At 41.1% G+C, this 23,455-nt stretch overlaps 1 protein-coding gene across 1 annotated transcript in view; it reads left to right on the top strand.

Annotated features, from left to right (window-relative positions):
• The window catches only part of cers2a (ceramide synthase 2a), a 31,291-nt gene that overhangs the window by 3,698 nt on the left and 4,138 nt on the right, over positions 1–23,455 (top strand). Inside the window, exons 2-9 of the mRNA XM_080735981.1 lie at positions 9,366–9,539; positions 14,342–14,459; positions 15,011–15,129; positions 18,975–19,032; positions 20,136–20,186; positions 20,370–20,462; positions 21,849–21,977; positions 23,212–23,318. Coding sequence (XP_080592107.1) covers positions 9,367–9,539; positions 14,342–14,459; positions 15,011–15,129; positions 18,975–19,032; positions 20,136–20,186; positions 20,370–20,462; positions 21,849–21,977; positions 23,212–23,318 — 848 coding nt within the window. The 5' untranslated portion in view covers position 9,366. The remainder of the gene's footprint in view (positions 1–9,365; positions 9,540–14,341; positions 14,460–15,010; positions 15,130–18,974; positions 19,033–20,135; positions 20,187–20,369; positions 20,463–21,848; positions 21,978–23,211; positions 23,319–23,455) is intronic.

The following is a 23,455-nucleotide window of genomic DNA, read 5'->3' on the forward strand; positions in this document are numbered from 1 at the left end:
TCATAGCTATGTAGGTATTTGGAGGTATGATATTTTTTTATCACACAGCACCCAGAAAGTAAAGAAATGTGTGTTAAATTGAGCGGTAAATCATACCTGTCATTTTATAATCGTCGATTTACCTTTCGGGCAAGTGGGCATGACCTTTGGGCAATTAGAACATGACCTGTACTTGCCCGATTGGCAAAGGGCCTCTGAGACCTTAGTGTCAACCCCTGAGACTAGTAGTCAATCAGCTCTTCAGAGTGGTGTAACGTTTTCCATTGGGTGGATTGCTCATGCTCAGTCTCCTGCTAATGTACCACTTTGGATGGAACACTAAAGCTACACCACTAGTACGTGTGCTTTTTTAGTATGAATGTCACCACACAACCTCTAACCCTTCTAACTTCTAAGCAATTAACAACCATAACACAAAATATATGGTTGGATTCATTTTCTAATTATGAACCGCTTCATATACTTTGACTGGAGTCCACCCATACGTTTCCCCTCTACAACAAATCTCTTAGATATTAAATAGCTTAGCTAATCTGTAGATCTGCTATATTTGCCATAAACCAGTCTAGGGTTTATGACTTAATGGGGTTGAGTTGCCGTTTTCAACATGATGTACCACACAAGCCGTTTAAACTTTAAACTCCATGCAGAATATCTGTTTTCCAGTTTGTCACCAAGTGGGACACGGAGAAGATGGCCCTTGATAGAATTCAGTTCCCCACTTGCATAAAATAACCCCCGGGTTGTTCCTTTGTCAGTCGAATCATGATCATCAAGAACACCTACTGAGAGCCCATTCTCCTCGCCTTTTGCACACATGCTAAACTAGGTCTGTTTAGCATCCAAAAGCCTTGTTAATGTGATACCTTGTTGTAGGTTCAGGGGGTGGCACAGTGTGTGTGTGTGTGTGTGTGTGTGTGTGTGTGTGTGTGGGGGGGGGGGGGGGGGGGGGGGCAAATAGTCATAGGAAAGGAAAAAAGAAGATGAAAGAGAACAGGCATCTATTCATATAAAAAAAATACTTGTACTATGGCAATATTACTATGAATGTTAACATCCAAATAGGCCTGATACTTTCACCGCACTGGAGCGCCATTGGAGGGAGAGGGCAGTTGCCTGTTCTTGTACTTTCCACACACTGTCAGGAGCACATACAGTTATGACAGACAATCTAAACATCAGACTGTTGAACAAGCACTGAGCAACATTTACATTGACAAACCTGATGCTGTATATCCTACCTCATCTGATTCTAACCGCTAGTAACCTCGAGTATTATATCTGTGACTATATATTCTGCTATTTTTATTAACTGCCTCAGACATTGCTGTTTTTTGATCGGTGCTCCTGGAAGGAGCTAAGCTAAGCTCCAACCAGGTGTGGCCTACATCTGGCCTACATCAGTGGTTCAGGGGTAGAGTGACCGGTTTGGAACCGTGAGGTTCCCAGTTCAATCCTGGGCTCCCCCAGAGTTGGTGTCGAAGTGTCCTTGAGCAAGACGCTGAACGATGTGCAGGTTGGTGCCTTGCATGGTTTCCTCTGCTGTGTGTGTGTGTGTGTGTGGGTGTGTGGGTGTGTGGGTGAATGTGTGTATGTGTGTGTGGGTGAATCTATGTAAAGTTACATTATTTCACCCACTTTTTTACACATGTAAACTTGTGATGCGACAAAGCAGAAGAAATTGAAGTTGAAATATTGATTTAAAAGGAAAGGAAAGTGGCTCCGTAACCAACTGTAAATATCAGTGTCTGCACTGTAATGTTTAAAGGCCCAGTTCACCTCTGGGACAACCCGATCTTATTTTATTGTTGTTTGGGACGAGATCAACACAATGATGCATCATGCTGCATCATATGATGCAAAATGCATCATCGTTCATGCTGAAATACAAAAATATCTCAAAACACAGATTGAACACAAAAAATAGTGTTGCTCTTGTCCCAAACAACAAAAAATCGAACCTCTGTTCGAAGTGGAGCTGTGTGTGTGTGTGTGTGTGTGTGTGTGTGTGTGTGTGTGTGTGTGTGTGTGTGTGTGTGTGTGTGTGTGTGTGTGTGTGTGTGTGTGTGTGTGTGTGTGTGTGTGTGTGTGTGTGTTGCAGTTGATGCTCAGGGCAGGCTAGACTCAACAGCACCTCTCTGGTCACCCAGGGTTACTACATACAGGCTACATACAGACCCACATACCCACCCACATACCTACACACACGGCCACGTATAGGGAGCTTGTGTTCCACACAGCTCCAAAAATAAGATCTGGTTGTCCCAGAGGTGAACTGGGCCTAATGACTATCTACAAGCCTCTTGTCAAAAGGGGGACATTCATTTTCGGACCAAATCTGGTCATTAGAAAAATATCCTAGCATTATATCTAGAAATGCATTACACGACAGAATTTTTCTCAATTCCCTGTTTCTCAATTCTTTACCCAATGCTCCACTGTTCCTACATGCATCCTACTGTACGTACGTGTTTCTTCATGTGGCACAGGAATATCCATGTTTGTGGTTGTGTTATATTCTGACTAGCCTCTGTACCTACCCAGGCTTTTATTGTCATTCTATTCTGACCCTGTCTTGGAACCCATCGTCAAATGAAAAACGGTGCCCTCTCTGTTTTGTATCTCTTGAGAGATTAATTCTGACCTGACCCTTGATCTCCTTTAATATTGGTTGATTGTGATGTTGTTGGCAATCTTGGAATTTGGACCTAGTTCTGTTGTGACGATGCAGAAAGAGCATTACTTGGTGTCTGTAAGACCAGGGGTCTGAATGTTAACCACTTAAACCCCCTAAATTAGTGGTTCTCAAACTCTCTGAAATTTTAAGGTCTCCCCTTAACTTTGACAGTGTACAAATGGAACCAAATGGACCCCTTAGGGTCCATTTGTACACTGTCAAAGTTACATACTTGTAAGGGGCAATTTAGACCCCCATAAAGGAACATAGAGAGTCCCTGAAATCCAATTTGAGAACCACTGCCCTAAATTACTTGGGCGAGGGTCGGCTCTGCTTTACTTCCTTCTACAGTGTAGAGCAGGGTTGTCCAAAGTGCGGCCCGGGGGCCAAATGTGTCCCGAGGACAAATTGTATACGGCCGCAGCTTCATTCCTAAATCTTACCGCCAGCACTGTCAAACAACAGAATATTTTATAGTACAATTTATCAGGATTCTGACCCTACCTTGCATGTATGGTTACATTTGGTAATGTGAGTTATTTGTGTTTTGTTCAGAGCACACACCTGACAAAAGACCATTGATATTAAGTATTGATAATGATAGTTAAATAAAATATTGTAATTTTGATGCATATGTTTGTGACTTTTTTATGGTCCGACTGAAAGTACATTTTGTCAGGTGATATAGTCGGCCCTAGTCGGGTGTTTTAATATTTTCTAATATGGCCCCCTTTGAAAAAAGTTTGGACACCCTTTATTATTTTATTTGGTGTAGAGTCTACACCAAATATCTTTGCCGAAGATACCGTAGCCGATCTACCAGCTCACGACGCATGGTGAGCTTGTAGATCTGCTATTTTCTGTGAATGTTTCCCCCAGAATAGGCAAGGGTTCTTCAAGTGGTTCAATCTAGATAAAGGGCAGATTTCTGATATAACGGTGTCAGTGTGGCCACTGAAAATCCCTGATTGATGACATTTAGACTTATGTTCATCCCTGCACGGTGTGTTTCCGGGCCTAGTTCTTGTACTTATTGCAACACTCTTCCCGAGGAGTGAAGATTTACAGGCGGAGTACATTCGTCATTTTGAAATTGTAGTAAGCTTATGATTGGGCAAAGTCCACACACAGTCTTTGTTAATGAATCTGTCTAAAGTCAGGAGACCTGTTTTTTTCCCCTTCCAGCTACACTGTTTCCTGTTGGTTTACTAGCCAATTATTTGAGCTCTCCTCATGACTGTAAATGTCATTTTAATCACATAAATGGATCTAGTTAACACATACTGTATGCATGTTTTTGAAGAAATGTAGGGTAGGTATTAAGTGCTCAAAAGTAAGTGCGTATAGGCACAGTGCCATCCAAAAGTGAAAGAAGAGACAAGGGCACTACATTAATTCTTGTGTTGGGTTACTTATTAACTATATACTGTCGTTATGTGTTGCTATTTATGTGTGGAGGCTCACCTCGCATACCCCTGCTGGCCTGGGTTCAAATCCCGACAGAGCATTTCCCCTCCTGGAGCCTTCCTTCCACTGGCTCCCACGTAGTTGTCTCAAAAATGGAACGAATACAAAGCTTTATTGACCTCCTGTTAGTTTTAAAACAAAACACCGAAAGTCACACACATTTCTATTGGTCGTTGTGTTCGTATTTGACATAATTTTTTAACCCATTTAGAACTGGTACACATTATTGTGTATCATTATTTTATGCTTTAACTATTGAAAAATAGCAGATATACTGAGAAATAGCAGATACAAGCTCAGATAGCAGATACAAGCTGATACAAGCAGATACAAGCTCACAGCGTGGCACCGAGTGCCGCGCTGTAAGCTTGTAGATCTGCTATTTTTGAAAAATCGTGAAAATTAGAATTTTGGCACGATTCTATAAGTGTCTTTTGAATCCTTCTAAGTTTTTTTTGAAAAACCTATGTTTCTATAGCAGCAATCTGGCAAGCCATCGTCAAAGAAAACGTCTTTTTCACTTAACTGGAGCTCAGTCAGTCTGTTCTTGAGAGACTACTATGTCAGCAATCTCTCTAGACAAGAGTCAATGATGGCACAGAAAAGGGACAAGTGGGCGGTCCCTTTTCGTGACGATGGCTAGCCACAATGCTATGTCAGTGGTTCTCAAACCTTTTCATGTGGGACCCCCAAAATGATATGTATTTGGCCACGGACCCCCATCTCAAAATATTTAGTTCCAGGGACCACCCAGAAGCAAAATTTGAGTTACAAACGTTCGCTTTGAAAATACATAATTCAAAGATTTGCACACGTCATTTTCACAACTTTTCCCAAAAATGGCAGATATACAAGCTCGCAGCGCGGCACTCTGTGCCACGCTGTGAGCTTGTATATCTGCTATTTTTCAACAGTTAAAGCATTCAATAATTCTAGGCCTAAATGGGTATGATCAACTTGAGTCACACACAGATGTCACTCTGTCACGGTGTTATTCTGCCCCCCTTGTCCCGCGATTGCGGGGACAAAGCCGCCACCGTAACCTGAGAGTCACACCCCTGTCTCTTACAAAAGCCAGCAGTATAATGCAGTGTATCAATGACTTGAGTGTATCCCATTGTGGACTTGCCAGAAGTGATGTCATCATTCCTGCGTCCTGGAACTTTCACAGTGGCCTCTGTTCCTACAGGAGCTCCCTGCTGTGTCTGTGATCCTGTTAGATTAAGGTGGAATCAACGTTACGGCAGTTGATCCTACATGGCAAACTGTCTGTGATTCTTTAGGAGGCTGAACCATTGTTTCCCAAACAATTTGTTTTGGAGCGCAACTTTTCTTTTTAACAAGATTACAAAATATATAATTGTCTCCACCAGCCGAAGGCATCTATCTATCTAGGTCGTCCTCAGACGAGCCCTCCATCGTTGTTTCCAGTCATCTCGGTTCTCCATACATCTGGCCAGCTCATTGGTGTTCTGTGTCCCTACGTCTTCCTTGAGTACGTCCACGTATGTTTTTGTGGGACGTCCTCGCGACCGGTGCCCATGTGTTGGCTCCCACAGTACCAATTTGCTGGCTGGAAGCTCCTGGTGTCTTTGGCAGTGTCCTGCTAGTCTCATTCTTCTGGTGGCAATTTTCTCGCTTACCTTTGGTATTCCCTCATACAGGCTCCTGTTTGTAACATGTGCACTCCTGTTGATGTTGAGTACTGCACGCAACATTCTAGTGTAGCACCCGTCTAGAGACTTCTGCAGGGTTGGCTTCAGGGTCCAGCATTCACTGCCATAGAGGAGAACAGACTCCACCGTTGCAAAGAAGAAGCTAAGTTTGTGTGTGTGTGTGTGTGTGTGTGTGTGTGTGTGTGTGTGTGTGTGTGTGTGTGTGTGTGTGTGTGTGTGTGTGTGTGTGTGTGTGTGTGTGTGTGTGTGTGTGTGTGTGTGTGTGTGTGTGTGTGTGTGTGTGTGTGTGTGTGTGTGTGTGTGTGTGTGTGTGTGTGTGTGTGTGTGTGTGTGTGTGTGTGTGTGTGTGTGTGTGTGTGTGTGTGTGTGTGTGTTCGCAGTTTGTTACCACCTAATCTCAGTCACCGTTGGCCCGGTCGCTGCCAAAATGAGCGCACACACTCCCTGGATGCCAATTCAGAACCTCTGCCCCACATTTTTTCAAATGGCCCTGTTCTAGCGCCACCATGAGGCCGATGTTCGCAAAACACATTTCAGTACACTACTCCTACAGATATTGTCCAAAAATCCTACAAATCGGTAGGCAGTATCTCGACAGTCATGTGATCGACACGGATCTGTCCGATTTTGCATATTCCATCCTGATTGGCCAAGATTGGCTTCCAAAGTTTGTAGGATTGAGCCGTTTTGAACAAAATGACTCAAATCCCAAACGCAAAGTGCAATTATCATGAAATCGCGCACACATGTTCCCACTAGGCCGAGGAAGAATGAAATCAGCCTCATGGTGGCGCTATAACAGGCTGATTTGTGGTTTTACCTATAACTCCACCGATCAGTTGCAAACTTTGTAAGCGCACTCCCTATAGGCCAAGGAAAAACGCTTTCCTTGCATTTTTCACATCAGCCTTTTATAGCACCACCAGGAGGCCGACTTATGTAAGACAAGACACATTTTTGGATCCTTCAGAATTTACCCAAAATTAACAAAAATCAGTACACAGTATCTCTACAGTCATATGATCACGACGGATCTGTCTCATATTAAATATTCCATCCTGATTGGCTAAGATTGGCCTCCAAACTTTGCAGGATTGATCCGTTTTGAACAAAACACCTCAAATCATGAACACAGCGTGCAATTGTAATGACATTGGCAGTATCTCAACAGTCATGTGATCGTCACCGTTAAAGGCCAAAGAAGACATGGCACCCTTTTCACATGTAGCGCCACCAGGAGGCCACAATAATTAATACCTGACCTGGTGGAGACCTGTGCTCGGAACTCGGAAGAGCACTGCTTCTAGTTAAAATATTTTTCAAAAGGAGGTCATGCATTTCAACAAAATAGATCATTTTTAAATAGCTATTTCAATAGATTGGATCCTAGGGAGGGTTTCCCTTTTGGTTCTCGGTCTAAAAAGTATGGGAACCACTGGTCTAACTAGTGCAATGCCTGTTCAAAATGCATGGCCATTCAGAGCAGGGTGGTTCTGGAGGGCTGCTCATCTATCGTAGGTTGACTATTCTTAGATGCCTATTTAGATGTCCTTTATTTGAATGGTTTTCATTGATGATTCTTTTTCTTGTCTATATGAGAGCTGCTGTAACATCTTATTTTCCCCTCTGGTATGAAGAAATTACCTACCTATCTGATCAACCATAAACTTGGCAGGTCTTCTCAGCAATACGCCCACCAACTGTGAGGTCGATCAGTTCACAATGCCTGCCCATCCAGCGTGGGATGGTTCGGGAGAGCGGTTAATCAGTTCGACTTCACACTACACATGACCATGTGTGAAGTCGACTAGATGAATGGTTCTCAAGATATACAGAGGACAGACAGACATGCATACAGAGGTTCCTGCTATTTCTACATACAGTAGATGAAGTGTTACAGTTTGAAGTCCCAAAACCTGAAAATGATTTAGAAATGAGTCCTTTAACAGATTTCTCCTTAGTGTTTTTTTATTTTTATTATTTTATTTAAAGCATTTTTTTTTAGAGAGACGGGAGTGACAAGCAGCCAAAAGCTATGTGCTGCTTCTTATTTTTTGTACATTCATTAGTAAAAAATGTAAAAGGTGTCTTGATTTGTACGATTACTTTGTTTAGATTAAGAAATGTTCTTAAATGATCAAAAACCCACTGCAAAATTTCCACTGTCAATCTTCCTAGTAATTCATGGTGGTAATTTGGGGGTTAAAACATGTAAGCAATTCATACTTATAAGAACAAAGTAGGAAGTACAAAGGTCCAAGCCACAATGCCCAGACGTACAGGAGCCGATATTAATGAATGTGATTGATAGAAGAGAAATTGGACTCAACCTTGGGTCTATGTTATCTCATGTGCAAACATTCTTAATATCTGTACATTACCTTTGAAACAGAGGAGTGTAACATAGTACAGGATGAACTCATTATGTGAGCTCATGTTTTGTAATACTATACTGTATACCCCTGACTGATCGTTACAAGAGCAGTTTGATTCAAATAATCATGCTCAATGCAAGACCGGGCGGAAGAATGGTGACCTTTTTAATATCAAGCCAAGCTATCTACCCTAGGGCTGTCACGAGTATGACATTTCACATGGCGATTAATTGTCACTCAAATAATTGCGATTAACGATTTAATTGTTTTTGTCGTTGGCAATTACATTTCATGACACACAACCTAAATATAAAAAAGAAAAGACTGACATTTGACAACTTTATACTTAAAAAGAACATTGGTAGTGGAAATAGCCGACCTACAAGCTCACAACGCGTCGCATCGCGGCGCGTTGTGAGCTTGTAGATCTGCTATTTCCACTGTTTTTGAAAATGTTTGAAAATATATGAACATTTTTCAACATGGAAATGATTATGAGGATTATCTTACAATAAATGCGAGAAGTCTCTGCGTGCGTGTGTGTATGTATGTAATCTGCGTATCTCGAGAACCGTTAGTCCCACCGGCTTCAGATTCGGCACGCGCGTTCCCCTCCGCGGCGCGGAGTGCAGCACCCGGCCTCGATCCGACCCGATGCGTGGTTTTCCGGAACGGGCGCGAAACGCTCGGAATCTCCATATTTCTTTATTGGTACTGTACTGCTCTTGTCTTTGTTTTTGTTTTTTTCCCTCTTATCTATCTTTTCTTACGTCTCTGTAACTTTGTAAATAACTGTATACCGCTGTGCTACTTCTGGACAACTGAATTTCCCCCTTGGGATAATAAAGGTATCTATCTATCTTATCTATCTATCTATATGCGGAGCTGATTGTTGACATCAGGCTGTTCCGGAGGAACCGGCGCAATCGCTGACTCTTTTGCAAAATAATTGCGATTACCTCAAATAATTGCGATTAGACGATTATGTAATAATTGTGACAGCCCTAATCTACCCTTAACAACTTAGAGAGGTCAGGCATGGTAACCGACTGTGTGACTTGCTAGTTGTGGACATTTCAGATTGCAAAAATGATTACACAAGTAGCAGAGATCCATGATAATGCACTTTTGAAACTTGTCATCGTGACGTCATTTCCCTTTATTTTTCAGGATGTTGTCAAGCCTCAGCGAGTTGGTCTGGCAGGACTGGATATGGTTTCCTCCTGGGCTGGGCTGGGCTGATCTGCAGGCCCACGATGGGAAGGTGTTTCCTAAAGCAGGAGACCTGTGGGCCACCATCCCCATCGCTCTGTGTTTCCTGGTCATCAGACAGATATTTGAGAGGTCAGTCAATTAGTATTAAAATATCATAAACAACACCAGGGATGGGACGATATGACGATTTCATATCACGATTATTGTGATAAAAGAAATCGGGGTTTATGATATTATTGCGATAATCAAAATCCATTATCCTGGGGCGGAATATTTGCCAAAAAAATAGCCGATCTACAAGCTCACAACGCATCGGCTATTTTTTGGCAAAGACTTTTGATAGAGAGTGAAAAAAATAAAGTACCTTTTACCAATTATAGAGGGTTTAAGCGGTACCGGATATGCAGCTCGGCAAATAAAAGGTGAGATAAAAAAGATAAATTGAATCTCCACGATACGATTATCGTGAATTCCATTTGATCCATTTGGTTACATTTTATGCACATTGAAGATTCATTTTACAGTGTGAACCAACTATTAAACATAAAATCAAATGTGATTCATGAACTGAAATCAAAGACAAAAATGGTATTGAGGGTGGGAAAAACAAAAACAAATTGAAAATAAAGATTATATTTCCATGTCACAAAACTATCTCAAATGAATCAGATTGTGGATTCACATGTCCTGATTTGGTGGAGGGTTGTTTTTGGAGACATAAACCACCCTTATCTGGCCACTAGAAATGCATTTCACCCCAACATACAAGGTTTTCCAACTGCTTGTCCTCCATGTTGTCTTCGCGTTACCAAATTAGGAAGTGACGAATGGTGAAATATTAACCTTTATATCTACTGCAGCTGTCATGTGAGCTACTGCGTTTCATGTGTGGATGGTTGTACTCCATGAAACATACAGGTTAGGTGGATAATTCATCAATTATAAGAGGTCTTCATTTATCAATTCATTCAATCTTTATTTAAACTTCAGGATCACATTGAGGGCTGCAAAAACATATACATTTGGTCCCTGCAGTAGATTAGATATTATCATGATTAGACTTTTTGGTTACCACCGCGCTCTGACTCAACTGGTGCGGTGTCCCTTTAGATCAACATGTATTCATTGGAGGATGGATCGCACACAGTGGCAAGAGTTGTATTTTCTTTCTTTATTATTGCATGGATGAGAAGGCTATCAGCCTTCTTCAGTGTATCTCATCCATGCAATAATAAAGAAAGAAAATACAACTCTTGCCACTGTGTGCGATCCATCCTCCAATGAATACAGATTATCATGATTGCCTACTGAAGGCCTCTCTACTCCTAACTATCAAGTATTAGTATCATCATAAATACCTAGATATTAATATAATCAATGAACACATGATCTACTCTCTACTTTGCTTACCGGTATTTTAAGTTACTGACTGCTTTACATGTTTACTGTTCCCAGAACCCAAAAAGGTTTATAGAACTTTTCAATAAACTAGTCCTCACTCGCACTGTTATACCTTGTTCAGGTTGGTTATCAAGACCATCTAGTACTCAAACGTTTGCTAGTTCATTTCCTGGTGTTAACTGTCAAAATGACAAAAAAAAATGACATTATACCAGGTAACTTCCATTGTACAAGTATTCCATCGTATTCAAAACATGGGTATTAGGGAACTAGTTAACAACAGGTTAACAATACCATAGGAACAGTTCTAACATTCAATGCACACAGCATCATCTACAGAGTCCAACAGTAATTGCACAAATTGTAATGGTTTCATACCTTCCTCCATCTCTCACTGCCACTGGTTGATAGGGTTGGAAGTGCACCAATCAATGGTGAGGTAATATGAGATGGCAACATCACATAAACACTTTTTTTTTAACAAGCAACATCTTGAAGTGCAACACACATTACCTTTATGTCTTCTATTGGGATATTTGACTAGGGGTGTGCAATATAATCAATATGGCAATACATCGCGATAGTTTATTTGCCAATACTGTATCGATACTTCAGGCCATAGTATCGCGATATTTTGAGGAAAATAAAATATGTTCCCATGCATAGGAAACCAATGGTAGAAGTCCGATCCTGACACTCCGCTGCCTCTAGATGTCGCTGTACTATAGTAGCTACTTCCCCTTCCCACGGTTCAGTGAGTGAGGTCTCTCGAGAAAATGGCTGCGAACCACGAAAACATTAGAGCAGCTTTTAAAAGCTTTTTAAAGCTGAAACATCGCAATCGTATCGCAATCGTATCGCAATCGTATCGCAAAGATTCACAATATATCGTGATACTGTTGCATCGTGACCCAAGTATTGTAATACGTATTGCATTGTGAGATTCTTGCCAATATCCACCCCTTTATTTGACATATAACAGGAAAGGCTTAATTTTCAAAATGTGGTCCAGCTGTTCACTGTGCGCTAGTCTGGGATCACTTCACTTTACGGGGTTTGATCCGGTCGGGAGCGGAAACCACTTTACGTCATGTTGTAGTCCTGGACGGACTACACTTTGGCCGGAACTATCAACCGGATTCAGTTTTAACCCAAAATATTCCCCTGCACCCAAGGACATAGTTTTAGGGCCTACCTAATAAACACCTTGATGCGGCGTAGTTTTGCTTTCGAAAAAATCTTTTGGTATGTGCATCTTTTAGTCCAACTCGTAGCGACTGGCAAGACTACACTAGGCTCGAGCATTTTAATTGTGATTGGGGAAACAAACGAGGGGAACTAAATCAAAGCGACGCCGCTTCTTCTAGTGGTTTCCGCGCTTTAGGCGGAAACCAAACAGTCTGTTGTGAACGAACACCAGGCTTTCTCCCCAGAAAGACTGGTAGGCGAGGTTACTGTGCGCAGACACACGTGCGCGCGCCTCTCTTATCAATAATTTATTTACAGTGTCTCCTCCTCTCTGGGAGGGAGACATTCTTTCAATGCCTCAAAACCTGAGCAATGAAAGGGAGCCATGCTGCTTTGCTGGAGGAAAGTGTCTTTTTTATTGCACAATCCACGTTTTGAATGTGAACAGTAGCCTTGTGTTCACAAGTTGCGTGTTGAGAGGACATTTGGTTTGTCCTACATAGATCATCCCACATGTACATTTCAGAATGTAGACACAACATGGTACTGCAGTTTATTAATAAGTTAACTACTTTCAACCCTAGTAAATGTATTATTATGTCTGTCTTAAAGGACAACATTGTTTTTTTACAACGATGGTTCATATTTTAGATTGTAATTAGAGGAAAGAAAAGATGAGTGTTAAAATGTTTTCATTTACCTCTTTCTATTGTTTTAGCGATTTTAGTATTTTGATTTCAGTTGGTGGGGTCATGCGTACAAGTGGCTAAATATGTATTTTTAGACACAATAAGCTGGCCATTTCTTTGTTACTATTTACACCAGCACCTATAAGTCACATCTGCCCATGAAAAAGTGTAGTTCATCTTGGGAATGGGCTTATTGTGTCTAAAAATACATATTTAGCCACTTGCATGCATGCCCCCACCTGGGGGCATGCATGCAAGTGCATCAAAATCACTAAAACGATAGAAAGAAGTGAATGAAAGCATTTTAACACATCTTTTCTTTTCTCTAAAAGTTGTCCTTTAACATTCTACGCCGGATTTGAACCCGGTTCGGAACGTGCTGAAACTTTTACTGCTGTGCTAATATAGCAGGCCTGCTTGCTATGGGGATAAATTGTATCTTGACCATCAGGTCAACATTTGTGTCAGATCTCTGTGAGACCTTTGACTCAAAATCTAAATGTCTCAATAGAAGAGCAGGGAGACAAAATACAACCATCCCAATTGTATAATTTATATTACGTTACTCTACCATACAGATTGGACAAAATTAAAATGTATCGTAATTGGATTTAGGGGTGGGCGATATGGAAAAATACAATATCACAATATTTTACCAAGCTGTATCACGATACATGATTTTATCACGATTCTTTTTCACGTTGGTTTTTATGGTTATTTTTCAAGTTACTTGACAAAAACTAGACTCTCTGGGTTCCTTTTGGGAGGTCTAAATTGAACTTTACAAGTATGTAACTCTGATAGTATACAAAGGAAACCAAATGGACCCTTACGGGTCCATTTGGTTTCATTTGTATACTGTCAGAGTTAAGTAAGTTTGAGAACTACTGATTTAGACCAAAATGCAGGTTTAAATTGAATTATGCAATGAATCTCTGTATTAACGATTAAACAGGATTTTTTATAAGGCTCCCTCAATTGTATCACGATATATACGATAGCTCTGAAAATGCATATCGTGGAGACATTGTATCGTCTCAACGATAATTACCACCATATCGCCCACCCCTAATTGCATTACATAAAAGTTACATTGTGACATAGTTTACATTTTGAATATGTATTAATATAGCGGCTGATTTACTTTTATTAGTCTAAACAGAAATTGTGTATGCTTAAAAATGAATGTAAAAAAGGAATTTAGAAATGGAATAATAAGTGTGAAATAAACTTAACTTCATTACTGAAATATCATTATTAGATACTCGAGGACTTGTTTTGTTTGCATTGAGAAAATTCAAGTGAAAGGCTTTACAGAGTTGACACAAGTAATGTGCATACATTTTTTTTTAGAAAAGCCTGTGCCTTCACACGATTTCTAGTTACAAATATATCAATTTCAAATGGAATGTTGTCTAAAACTGGATTTGAAACACGTCTAAAACTGGATGTGAAACAAGTTTTGTCTCTAATTTCAAGAATCAGTGTACAGTTGTGCCGATATTGGCGCCTGTGTCTTTGTGAATGCCCTTGTGCCCCCCCCCCCCCCCCCCCACACACACACACACACACACACACACACACACACACACACACACACACACACACACACACACACACCAGTAAACCGTGCTGTCCTCTTTCTCCATCCAGGGTGGTTGCTCTTCCACTTGCTAAACTACTCGGGGTGAAGGACAGCCAGCGTGTCAGATTAATCCCAAATCCCACACTGGAGTCCTCTTTTTTTAAATCGTCGAAACATCCCTCACAGGTAAATATGTGTTCTTCACAGCGTCATCATGAAACTGCTTGAAATAAAAGTGCATTATGAAGTCTTGGTTGAACCCATTTAGAGTTGTTAAGATAAGGCCTTGACAAGCCGGTCACGTCTTTATGCAGTACTCTTAATGCAATCCATCACTTAACGGAAAAAATGTTTTCTAATTGTTAACATTTTAACCTTTTGCTCCTTATTCCGCTGCAAATCTTTTCTTTTCACCCTTAACCTTGCTAACATAACTACAGTCTACACCAGTGGTTCTCAACATTTTTAATTTCAAGGTCTCCCCTTAACTCTGACAGTGTACAAATGGAACCAAATGGACCCGTAACGGGTCCATTTGGTTCCATTTGTACACTGTCAGAGTTACAGACTTGTATGGGTCCATTTAGACCCCCCAAAAGGAACCTACAGAGTCCCTGGAATCCACTTTGAGAAACACTGGTCTACACAGACTGCAATTCACTGCATAATATCATAATGAAATAAAGGTTGAATATAAAGGTTTACATTGTCTCTCTGCTGGTGGTTGTCATTATTAGAGCTGTTTGGAGAGTCTAAGCAAGCAGACGGGCTGGTCAGTGCGACAGGTCCAGAGATGGTTCCGGAGACGGAGAAACCTGGACCGACCAAACAAACTCAAGAAGTTCCGTGAAGCCAGGTAGCCACACGTTCCCCACAGAGAGTTCACCGTTCTGCTGCTGTGATTGTGTTTTACAGTAACTAGAGCAGGGGTTCTCGAACTTTTTTACCCTAACCACAAAATAAATATATATGAACTAGGGACCCCCACCCGACAAGCGTTTGGAATTGTAGCTATTACATTTAATGTGACTCGGTTCCACAGATAAATATTGTGAAAATAGCAGATCTACATGCTCACAACGCCTCGCACTGCGAGGCGTTGTGAGCATGTAGATCTGCTATTTTCACAACGTTCACCTCTTGCTTACTTCATATTTGACAGTTTGGTATTAACCCTTTTAGTGCCTATCCCGAACATGTTCGGGATATTCGGGATCAAAAACAATTTTTTATTTGCTATTTTACTTACCCCGAGCTGCTTGGAGCAACGTGGGTGGTCCCGGCTCGCCCAGCGCTCACCAACGAGAGACGCTAGATGCTCCGACGATTTATTCCATTGAAAATGGTTTAAAATAAAGTTTAGACCCCCCCCCAATGTTCACCAAATGTTCATTGTAGGCGGCGCGACGTATTCCAGGGTGCCTATCCCGAACATGTCCGGGATATTTAATAAAATGAATTATTTTATCGGAGGCCTCAACGAAGCCCCGGTCTAGACGTCCATCCTTGGCCGGGACTTAGACTCGGCCATCCACGGGCCGTATTCGCGCTAACGGCCGAATCGCGCCGCCCACTCCAATAATAAATCACATCTTTAGACAGGATTTTCTCCGGATTGTGTCCCCAGACCCAAAGAGAAAGTTTTTTGCGGCTGAAATAGCTTTAGATCGGGCTTCTAAATGGGTTAGCATTTTGGCTACGTGTCAGCTAGCTTCCTCCTCTCGACACCCATAGGATTGACCGGAGTGAAAACACAAGCCAGTTGGGAGAGGGTCGACGAAAGCTATAAAGAAGGTCTATGGATACATTTCTGGCACTCTAGCACCCCTTGTGGCCGGATGGCACTGTATGAGTTAAAACGGTCTTGAAAGCCCTTAGATTGTCACTTTATAAATGTGCAGATACCCTGTATACACTTATGTAGGTTTGTTTACCGTTGAGTGAGACATTTATTTTTACATTAAGCTAATCGTCTGGGGACCCCACAAAATAATTTGGGGACCCCACTTGGGGTCCGACCACAAGTTTGAGAACCACTGAACCAGAGTTTCAGTTGTCAGGATTTGTGAACTTCCTGTTTGTAACTGTTGTCACAGGAAATGACAGATAGTCTAAGGCAGTGGACCCACAGTTGGATATGCTTCAGGCCACAGACCCCCATTTGACACAAAATGTTTCTTTAGAAGTTAATCTAAACTGCAAAATCCTCAGTGTTTGTTTAAAGGACCAGGTCACCTCTGGGACAACCAGATCTTATTTTATTGTTATGTGGGACACGATCAACACAATCCTGAATTATTTTTTGTGTTCAATCTGTGTTTTTAGATATGTTAGTATTTCAGCATGCTACAACTGGTCATACAGTATGATGCATTTTGCATCATATGACCAGTTGTAGCATGCTGAAATCGGCTCAAATACTAAAATATCTAAAAACAGAGATTGAACACAAAAAATAACTCAGGATTGTGTTGATCGTGTCCCACACAACAATAAAATAAGATCTGGTTGTCCCAGAGGTGACCTGGTCCTTTAATTCTGAGCATGTACAAATATAATGTGTACACTATCAGTTAAAGACCTGCAAGGGTCCATTTGGTTCCTAATTATCAATAATCTATCTACAATTAACAACCAAAAACCGTATGTATGGCACACGCTTTTATTTCATGATCTATAAAGCCATCAATCAATGAATCTGCCCTCACAAAATGCAAATTGCAACATCACAATACGACACAATACCGTATCAGTTCGAAAGTACATTTAATATAACCAACCATTGAGAAATGCACAATAGAATATCAACAAATCACACCCAGTGTGAAGTTATCTGTGCCAGTGTCTCCCACACACACACACACCCTTCCTCTGAAAAATGTTGCTCGTGGCTAGAGGAACAATCCCTGTCCATTCATTTCACAGTGCCACTTGAAGCAAATCACACATTTTGTCACATTTCTGGTGTTATGTTTATGTTCACAGCTTCTGATCTTTACAAAAAAAAAACATTTGAAAAGGTACATATTCCCTACAATAGATTCTCTCTAGCCCTCACTGGAGGTAGAGGAGGATTTGGGGGTTAGAGGAGTCCTGTCCTTGAACCTTCTACAGTCTACATGTTGACCATGTTTCCCCCTATCTCTCAGGCTATTAAGCAGATTGTATCAAGTGATCTGGTTGTGGGAAAGGCCTATGTTGGCTAATAAAGCGGACAAGGATTCTGAAAGAAATCTGAGGGAGGGGTTGAATTTTATATGAACATTCTTTTTATACTTTACCCTCAGGTAATCTTCCTTGTAGCAATTTTGTGAACTGTAATGCTATGATCAAGGGTGACTCCTTTCTAAACCCTCGTACGGGCAAAAATATGAAAGTGAGGCTGGATCACACGTAAAACCAAATGTGTGGTGTATCTTTTAAAATGTCCTTGTGGCTTTGGTTATGTGATAAAAACCAAAGAACTAAAACATCAGAAATCATGATGAAAAGTCCCCGGTAGCGAGGCACATTAATGCCACAGGATATGAGTTTTGTAGGTTGAGATTCCAGGGCATTGAAATAGTGAATCCTTTGAAAACAGTAGCTGATAGAGTAGACCATTTGCTCTAGCAGAGAGAAGCATGCTAGATTCTCACAAGAATATGATTATATTCAGTTTTGTATTGTCATTTTCAAATTGATCTTGTATTGCAGTGGTGCAATTTTGAAATGTAGTATTTCCTTGTATCATCATCCCATCATCCTTGTGTGATTATGTTACACATTTTAATAACTGTATTAGTGTTTTAAAAACTTTGTTCAGACTGCAGATAAATACAATTTAAAAAGAAATCTGATCTTTATCTATCGCAGTGGTTCTCAAACAAATTTCAAGGACCTTATGGGTCCATTTGGTTCCATTTGTACACTCTCAGAGTTATAGACTTGTAAAAGTCCATTTGGATCCCCGGTCCAAGGAGCCCTGAGGGTCCCTAGAGATCCCACTGCTCTATTGTATGACGGTGTCACTCCGCGGGAATAGCAGATCTACAAGCTCACAAAACATCGCCTTGCGATGCGTTCTAAGCTATTTTCAGTGAACAACACCATTATGTAATTTAATGGTATAAGTATAAAATGAATCGCATTTTGAACCACTTACAAGGATGTGGTTGAAATCAGTTTCCATGTGTTTTCTTTGCTCTTCAGACTTGATAAAACCAATCTGTTTGCAATCTGGATAGGCCAAAAATCAGATTTCACCTGCCAGTCTGAACATAGTCTTATCTGTTAAGTGTTAGAATGTGTGTCAGAGACAGCTGGTACTACAGAATGCTCCCGGTTGAAAGGCATGTTTATTACACAAATATAATTTAGTGATGCCTCAACATTTTAGTTACGTATACAGTGCAAACACAAGTCTGTATATCCATTCATGAGGTGTGTGAGGTTGTGTTTCTTACTTACACACAAGTTATCTTTATTAGAAGTATGCTTTATGTCATCTTTATTAGAAGTATGCTTTATGTCATCTTTATTTGAAGTGTGCTTTATGTCATGTGTCTTTGTTTTAACTACAGGTGTCTGTCTTTGGTGTTAACTCCGTTCCAGGGTTAATTTCCCAGGAGTGTCATACTGCACAACAGTATTACGTTTTGTTGTGTTCACTTGTCTACTCTGTGTGAAATTATTTTGTTAATGTGGGGATTTCTCTTACAGTTGGAGATTTACATTTTACCTTGTTGCTTTCTTTGCTGGCCTGGCAGTCCTGATTGATGTGAGTACTTGACTCTTGTTTATTATTACACTGTCAAAAATATAATATTCAATTGGTAACCTCTTAACCATCACTTGCTGCGACCACAGAGAAAAAGAAGAGCATAGAGTAGACTCCCAACAAAATGCTTAACGTTACCCGCCCTGTCAGCTTGTAGATCTACTCTTGGTGAGATGCATTGAGTTGAAGATCTGCAATTTTTGCTATTCCTGATACAAACAAGGTATATAGGGTTTAAAGCTGTTGTGAGGTAGGATAACTACTGATTGACAAGAGGTATTTCATGAAACTCAAATGGAAACACCTCGCCTTCCAACATGTGCTCTCTGACTAGCTTAACAGTAAAGAGGTTGGCGCTCAGATGGTTTACCTGGGTAGAACATTGAAGTTATGGATAGCAGGTTTAAGTGGCTAAATCAGAGCTGTCCAAAGTGCGGTCTGGGGGCCAAATGCGGCCCGATGACAAACTTTATACGGCCCGCGGCTTCATTCCTAAATTGTACTCTAAATGGCCCGCCAGCACCGTCTAACAAGAATATTTTACAGCATCATTTCTCAGGATTCCTTGTTCCCTGTTGTCACATTCTGATGGGGTCAAAGAAAGGCTATTTTGTTGTATTTTGTACCTTGCATGTCTGGTTGCATTTGGTAATGTGAGTTATTTGTGTTTTGTTCAGAGCACACACACTTGACAAAGACCGTTGATATTAAATATTGATGATGATAGTTAAATAAAATAAAAGTAATTGCGAAGCATAATATATGTGACTTTGTTATGGTCCGACTGAAAGTACATTTTGTGAGGAGATATAGTCGGCCCCTGGGTGTTTTAATATTTTATAATGTGGCCCACTTTGAAGAAAGTTTGGACACCCCTGGGCTAAATGTATATTTCGAATGAATTGATCGAATGGAATGCCTCATAAGTCAACGGTGTCCTCATTGTTTACTGGGTCAAATGGTCTCTAAAATTGAGTAATCACTTTATTATAGCAAACTGATAAGAACTGTGATCTGGCTTGGAGTCTGTAAGTTCTAATATTCATGGCATTCCACAATGTAAATGAGTGTTATTGCTGATTGTACATTTATCCACCCTGCAGAAACCATGGTTCCATGATATGAAGATGATGTGGGAAGACTTTCCTAAAATGGTACACACACGTTCTGTCAAATCCATGCATAGCTTTGTATTATAATACTGTAAATTAATATTGTGTTTTTATATTATTGTGTTTAGTCTTACAAAAAAACTGTAAATGGGGAAACAATATTTAATTTTCAACTTTTTGTTTTGAAGAGACTTTTCACTCGCAGTGTTTTTGTTTCTCCCCCAGCCGCTGATTACGTCCCAGTACTGGTACTACATGCTGGAACTGGGATTCTATATGTCACTGGTGTTCAGTGTGGCGACGGATGTAAAACGCAAAGTAAGTAAAACCCAGCTGTCTTCGGAATTTGATCGGTCCATTTCACAGACTGTTACAAGAACAACACAATCCCGCTGAGAGAGTGAGAGGGGAAGAGGGAGAGAGAGAGATGTGAGTGGCTTCATTTGGGTCAGTGAGTGCACAGAATAATGAGGGGCCTGGTGTTTGCTGTGTGCTTGAGGTTTGTACATAATGGTATCACATCAAGCCACAGTTGAGTCCATTGCAAGGTGCTGAGTGCAGCTGTTTGCCACAAGGTTGTCATTGAGAATAATAACATCCATGTCCAGCACCGTATCTTGTCTCCCACTTTGTCAGTTCAAACCGAATCAGGATGAAACCCACTAATGGTGAGGAAAAGCAATCATATCCAGTGTTTTCATCTGTACTGTGGCCTTCCTTCCTGTCTTGGAAGCACAAGTTGTCTCTCTGTCCTGCGTAAGTTAATGTGTGACAGGGGCCTCTGCGGATAGTTTCACACTCGGGAGACTGATTGACTGTTTCCTCGGCCAGCCTGAACCCTTGTCGGTACATTTCCTGGACAGAACTCCAGCAGGCCTTGTTTAATTTTAACTCACCCTGACAAGACAGCCATTCGTGTGACCTAGAACAAGGATTGTGCATGCTGTGGTAGGAGAGTCAAGGTGTTGTAATCTGGACATTTTGGGGAGGTTGGGTGTGGGGGGGGGGGGGGGGTGTTTTCCCTACTTGGATTGGGTTCTTTTTATAGCAATGAGGCTGCAGAATGTAGTCCATGCAGATTTACTGTCTTTACTGCCAGAACGGAAAAGTCCAGTGACGACAACGCGGTGCTGAAATTACAAACCAGAAGGAAATGTACATGATAAATATGAGGAATACGCAGGTGAAAAAAAGCAATTTTACAATGCCTGCCCGAAGCATTCATTGAGTTAATCATTTGTAAAGCTTGGATCAATGAGAATGCACAAACCCTGTCGATAAGTCACCAATTTGGTCTACATGGATCAATGAGTGACGGAACACTATTTTGGTTACGGAATCTTAGGCCATGGCTACACGGAGCTGGATATTTCATATATCCTGGTTTTTCAGATATCCACATAGAAAAATATCTAGGTCCACACGACAAAGATGTCTAGGTCTAACAAGCACACACACAGTAAAGTCTTCAGAGATATCCGGGTTCCCTGTCTACACAGATCCAGTGAAACGGATATTTTTCAATCTCTCCACTTATTTATCCAGTTTCACAGCCGAAATGTCCAGCTTTGTGTGGCTGCAAGCCCCAACAGCACAAAAAAATGTCTAGCTTCAGAAATATCCAGCTCTGTGTAGCCGGCACCTTAGATTGATGTTTTGTCTCTTGTCTCCCTCTCTCTCTCTCTCTCTCTCTCTCTCTTTTAGGATTTCAAGGAACAGATAGTGCACCACGTAGCCACCATTCTCCTCATCAGCTTTTCCTGGTTGGTGAACTACATCCGTGCAGGGACATTAATCATGCTGGTGCACGATGCATCAGACTATCTGATGGAGGTACTGCAACACCCGGCACTTCAGTGACAGTGCTTTTTCTTCATTACAGGCAGACCGTGTGAACTGTGTGAACACACCCCAACTTCCTTCTCTCTTGCTATGCTTCACTAATTTTATTGTTCATTCGAAAGGCAGTTGAGGGCTCCAAAATAGTCATGTATGCCAGTGTTTCTCAACCTTTTTTCTGCATGGGTACACTTTTCATGTCCCAAGAATCCATGGGCACACCAACATAATACAGTAAATCTCGTCACTGTCGGGAAGAAATCTTGTATCTCCAAGTTTCAAATGTGTACGTCTCTTCGCAAAGTAAAGCCCTGCTTCATCATACAAGGCTGTCACACAACAGTAGTGAAAACAGCAGATCTACAAGCACACAACGCCTCGCGGTTGTGTGCATGTAGATCGGCTGTTTTCACTAGTTTTAAATAGTTTTTAAAATGATAAATACAATACTGGCTTTCAAGCAGTTTCAAGGGGCACACTTGACCCTTCTCAGGGGCACACCAAAGGTCCCCAGACACAGTGGTTGAGAAACACTGATGTGTGCAACTATTTTATTTTATGAGTTTGAGTATAAATGTCATGGGATTCCTGTTCTCCAAACTCCAATGCACACCTTTAGTTGCCCCACACCTTATGCATCATAACCAACGATTGCCATTTTTAAGAACCATTTTCTCTCGCCTAGCCTAATGTCCACCTGCAGTCGTCTCAAAAAGTGACAGACAAGCATTTTACACATTCTTTAAAGACATGCCACTTAAAGGGGAGTTCCAGACTAGCCGTCTTACCACGTTAATCTGATGATGACGATGATGTCCCAAAACTCACTGTATCTCCAAGTTTCAAATTTGTACGTTCTTTCGCAAAGTAAAGCCCTGCTTCGTCATACAAGGCTGTCACACAAAAGTAGTGAAAACAGCAGATCTACAAGCACACAACGCCGTAGATCGGTTGTTTTCACTAGTTTAAATCATTTTTAAAATGATAAATGCAAAACAAGCGGTTTTGGACATACAAGGTTTTCACCCGCCGATGACAATATGCAGATAAGAGATGCAATATTTATGAGGCAACGTATTATTTTATTTCAACATTCTTTCAAATGATATAATTGCTGTCAATTAATGCAAAAAAAGAAAAAAGGTGACATTTCACATGGTGTACTGTCTGCCCTCTGGTGGAGGATAAGTGAAAATGTTTTAATGATCACCTCTGCTCCTCTCTCCAGTCTGCCAAGATGTTTAACTACGCAGGCTGGAGGAAAACCTGCAACCTCATCTTCACCTTGTTCGCAGCAGTCTTCATCGTCACACGCCTCGTGATCCTCCCATTCTGGTGAGTTCATATTAGAGGATGACGCATGAGTGAATTTTGTCCCGTCCCACTCCCGCAGAAAAGATCCTGTCCCATCCCAATCCTGGGCCAGAGTAAAAAAAATAATCCCGTCCTGTCCCACTCCTGTACAAGGACTC

This window comes from Nannobrachium achirus (genome assembly GCF_963921795.1).
Source record: "Nannobrachium achirus genome assembly, chromosome: 10".
NCBI classification, from domain to species: Eukaryota; Metazoa; Chordata; class Actinopteri; order Myctophiformes; family Myctophidae; genus Nannobrachium; species Nannobrachium achirus.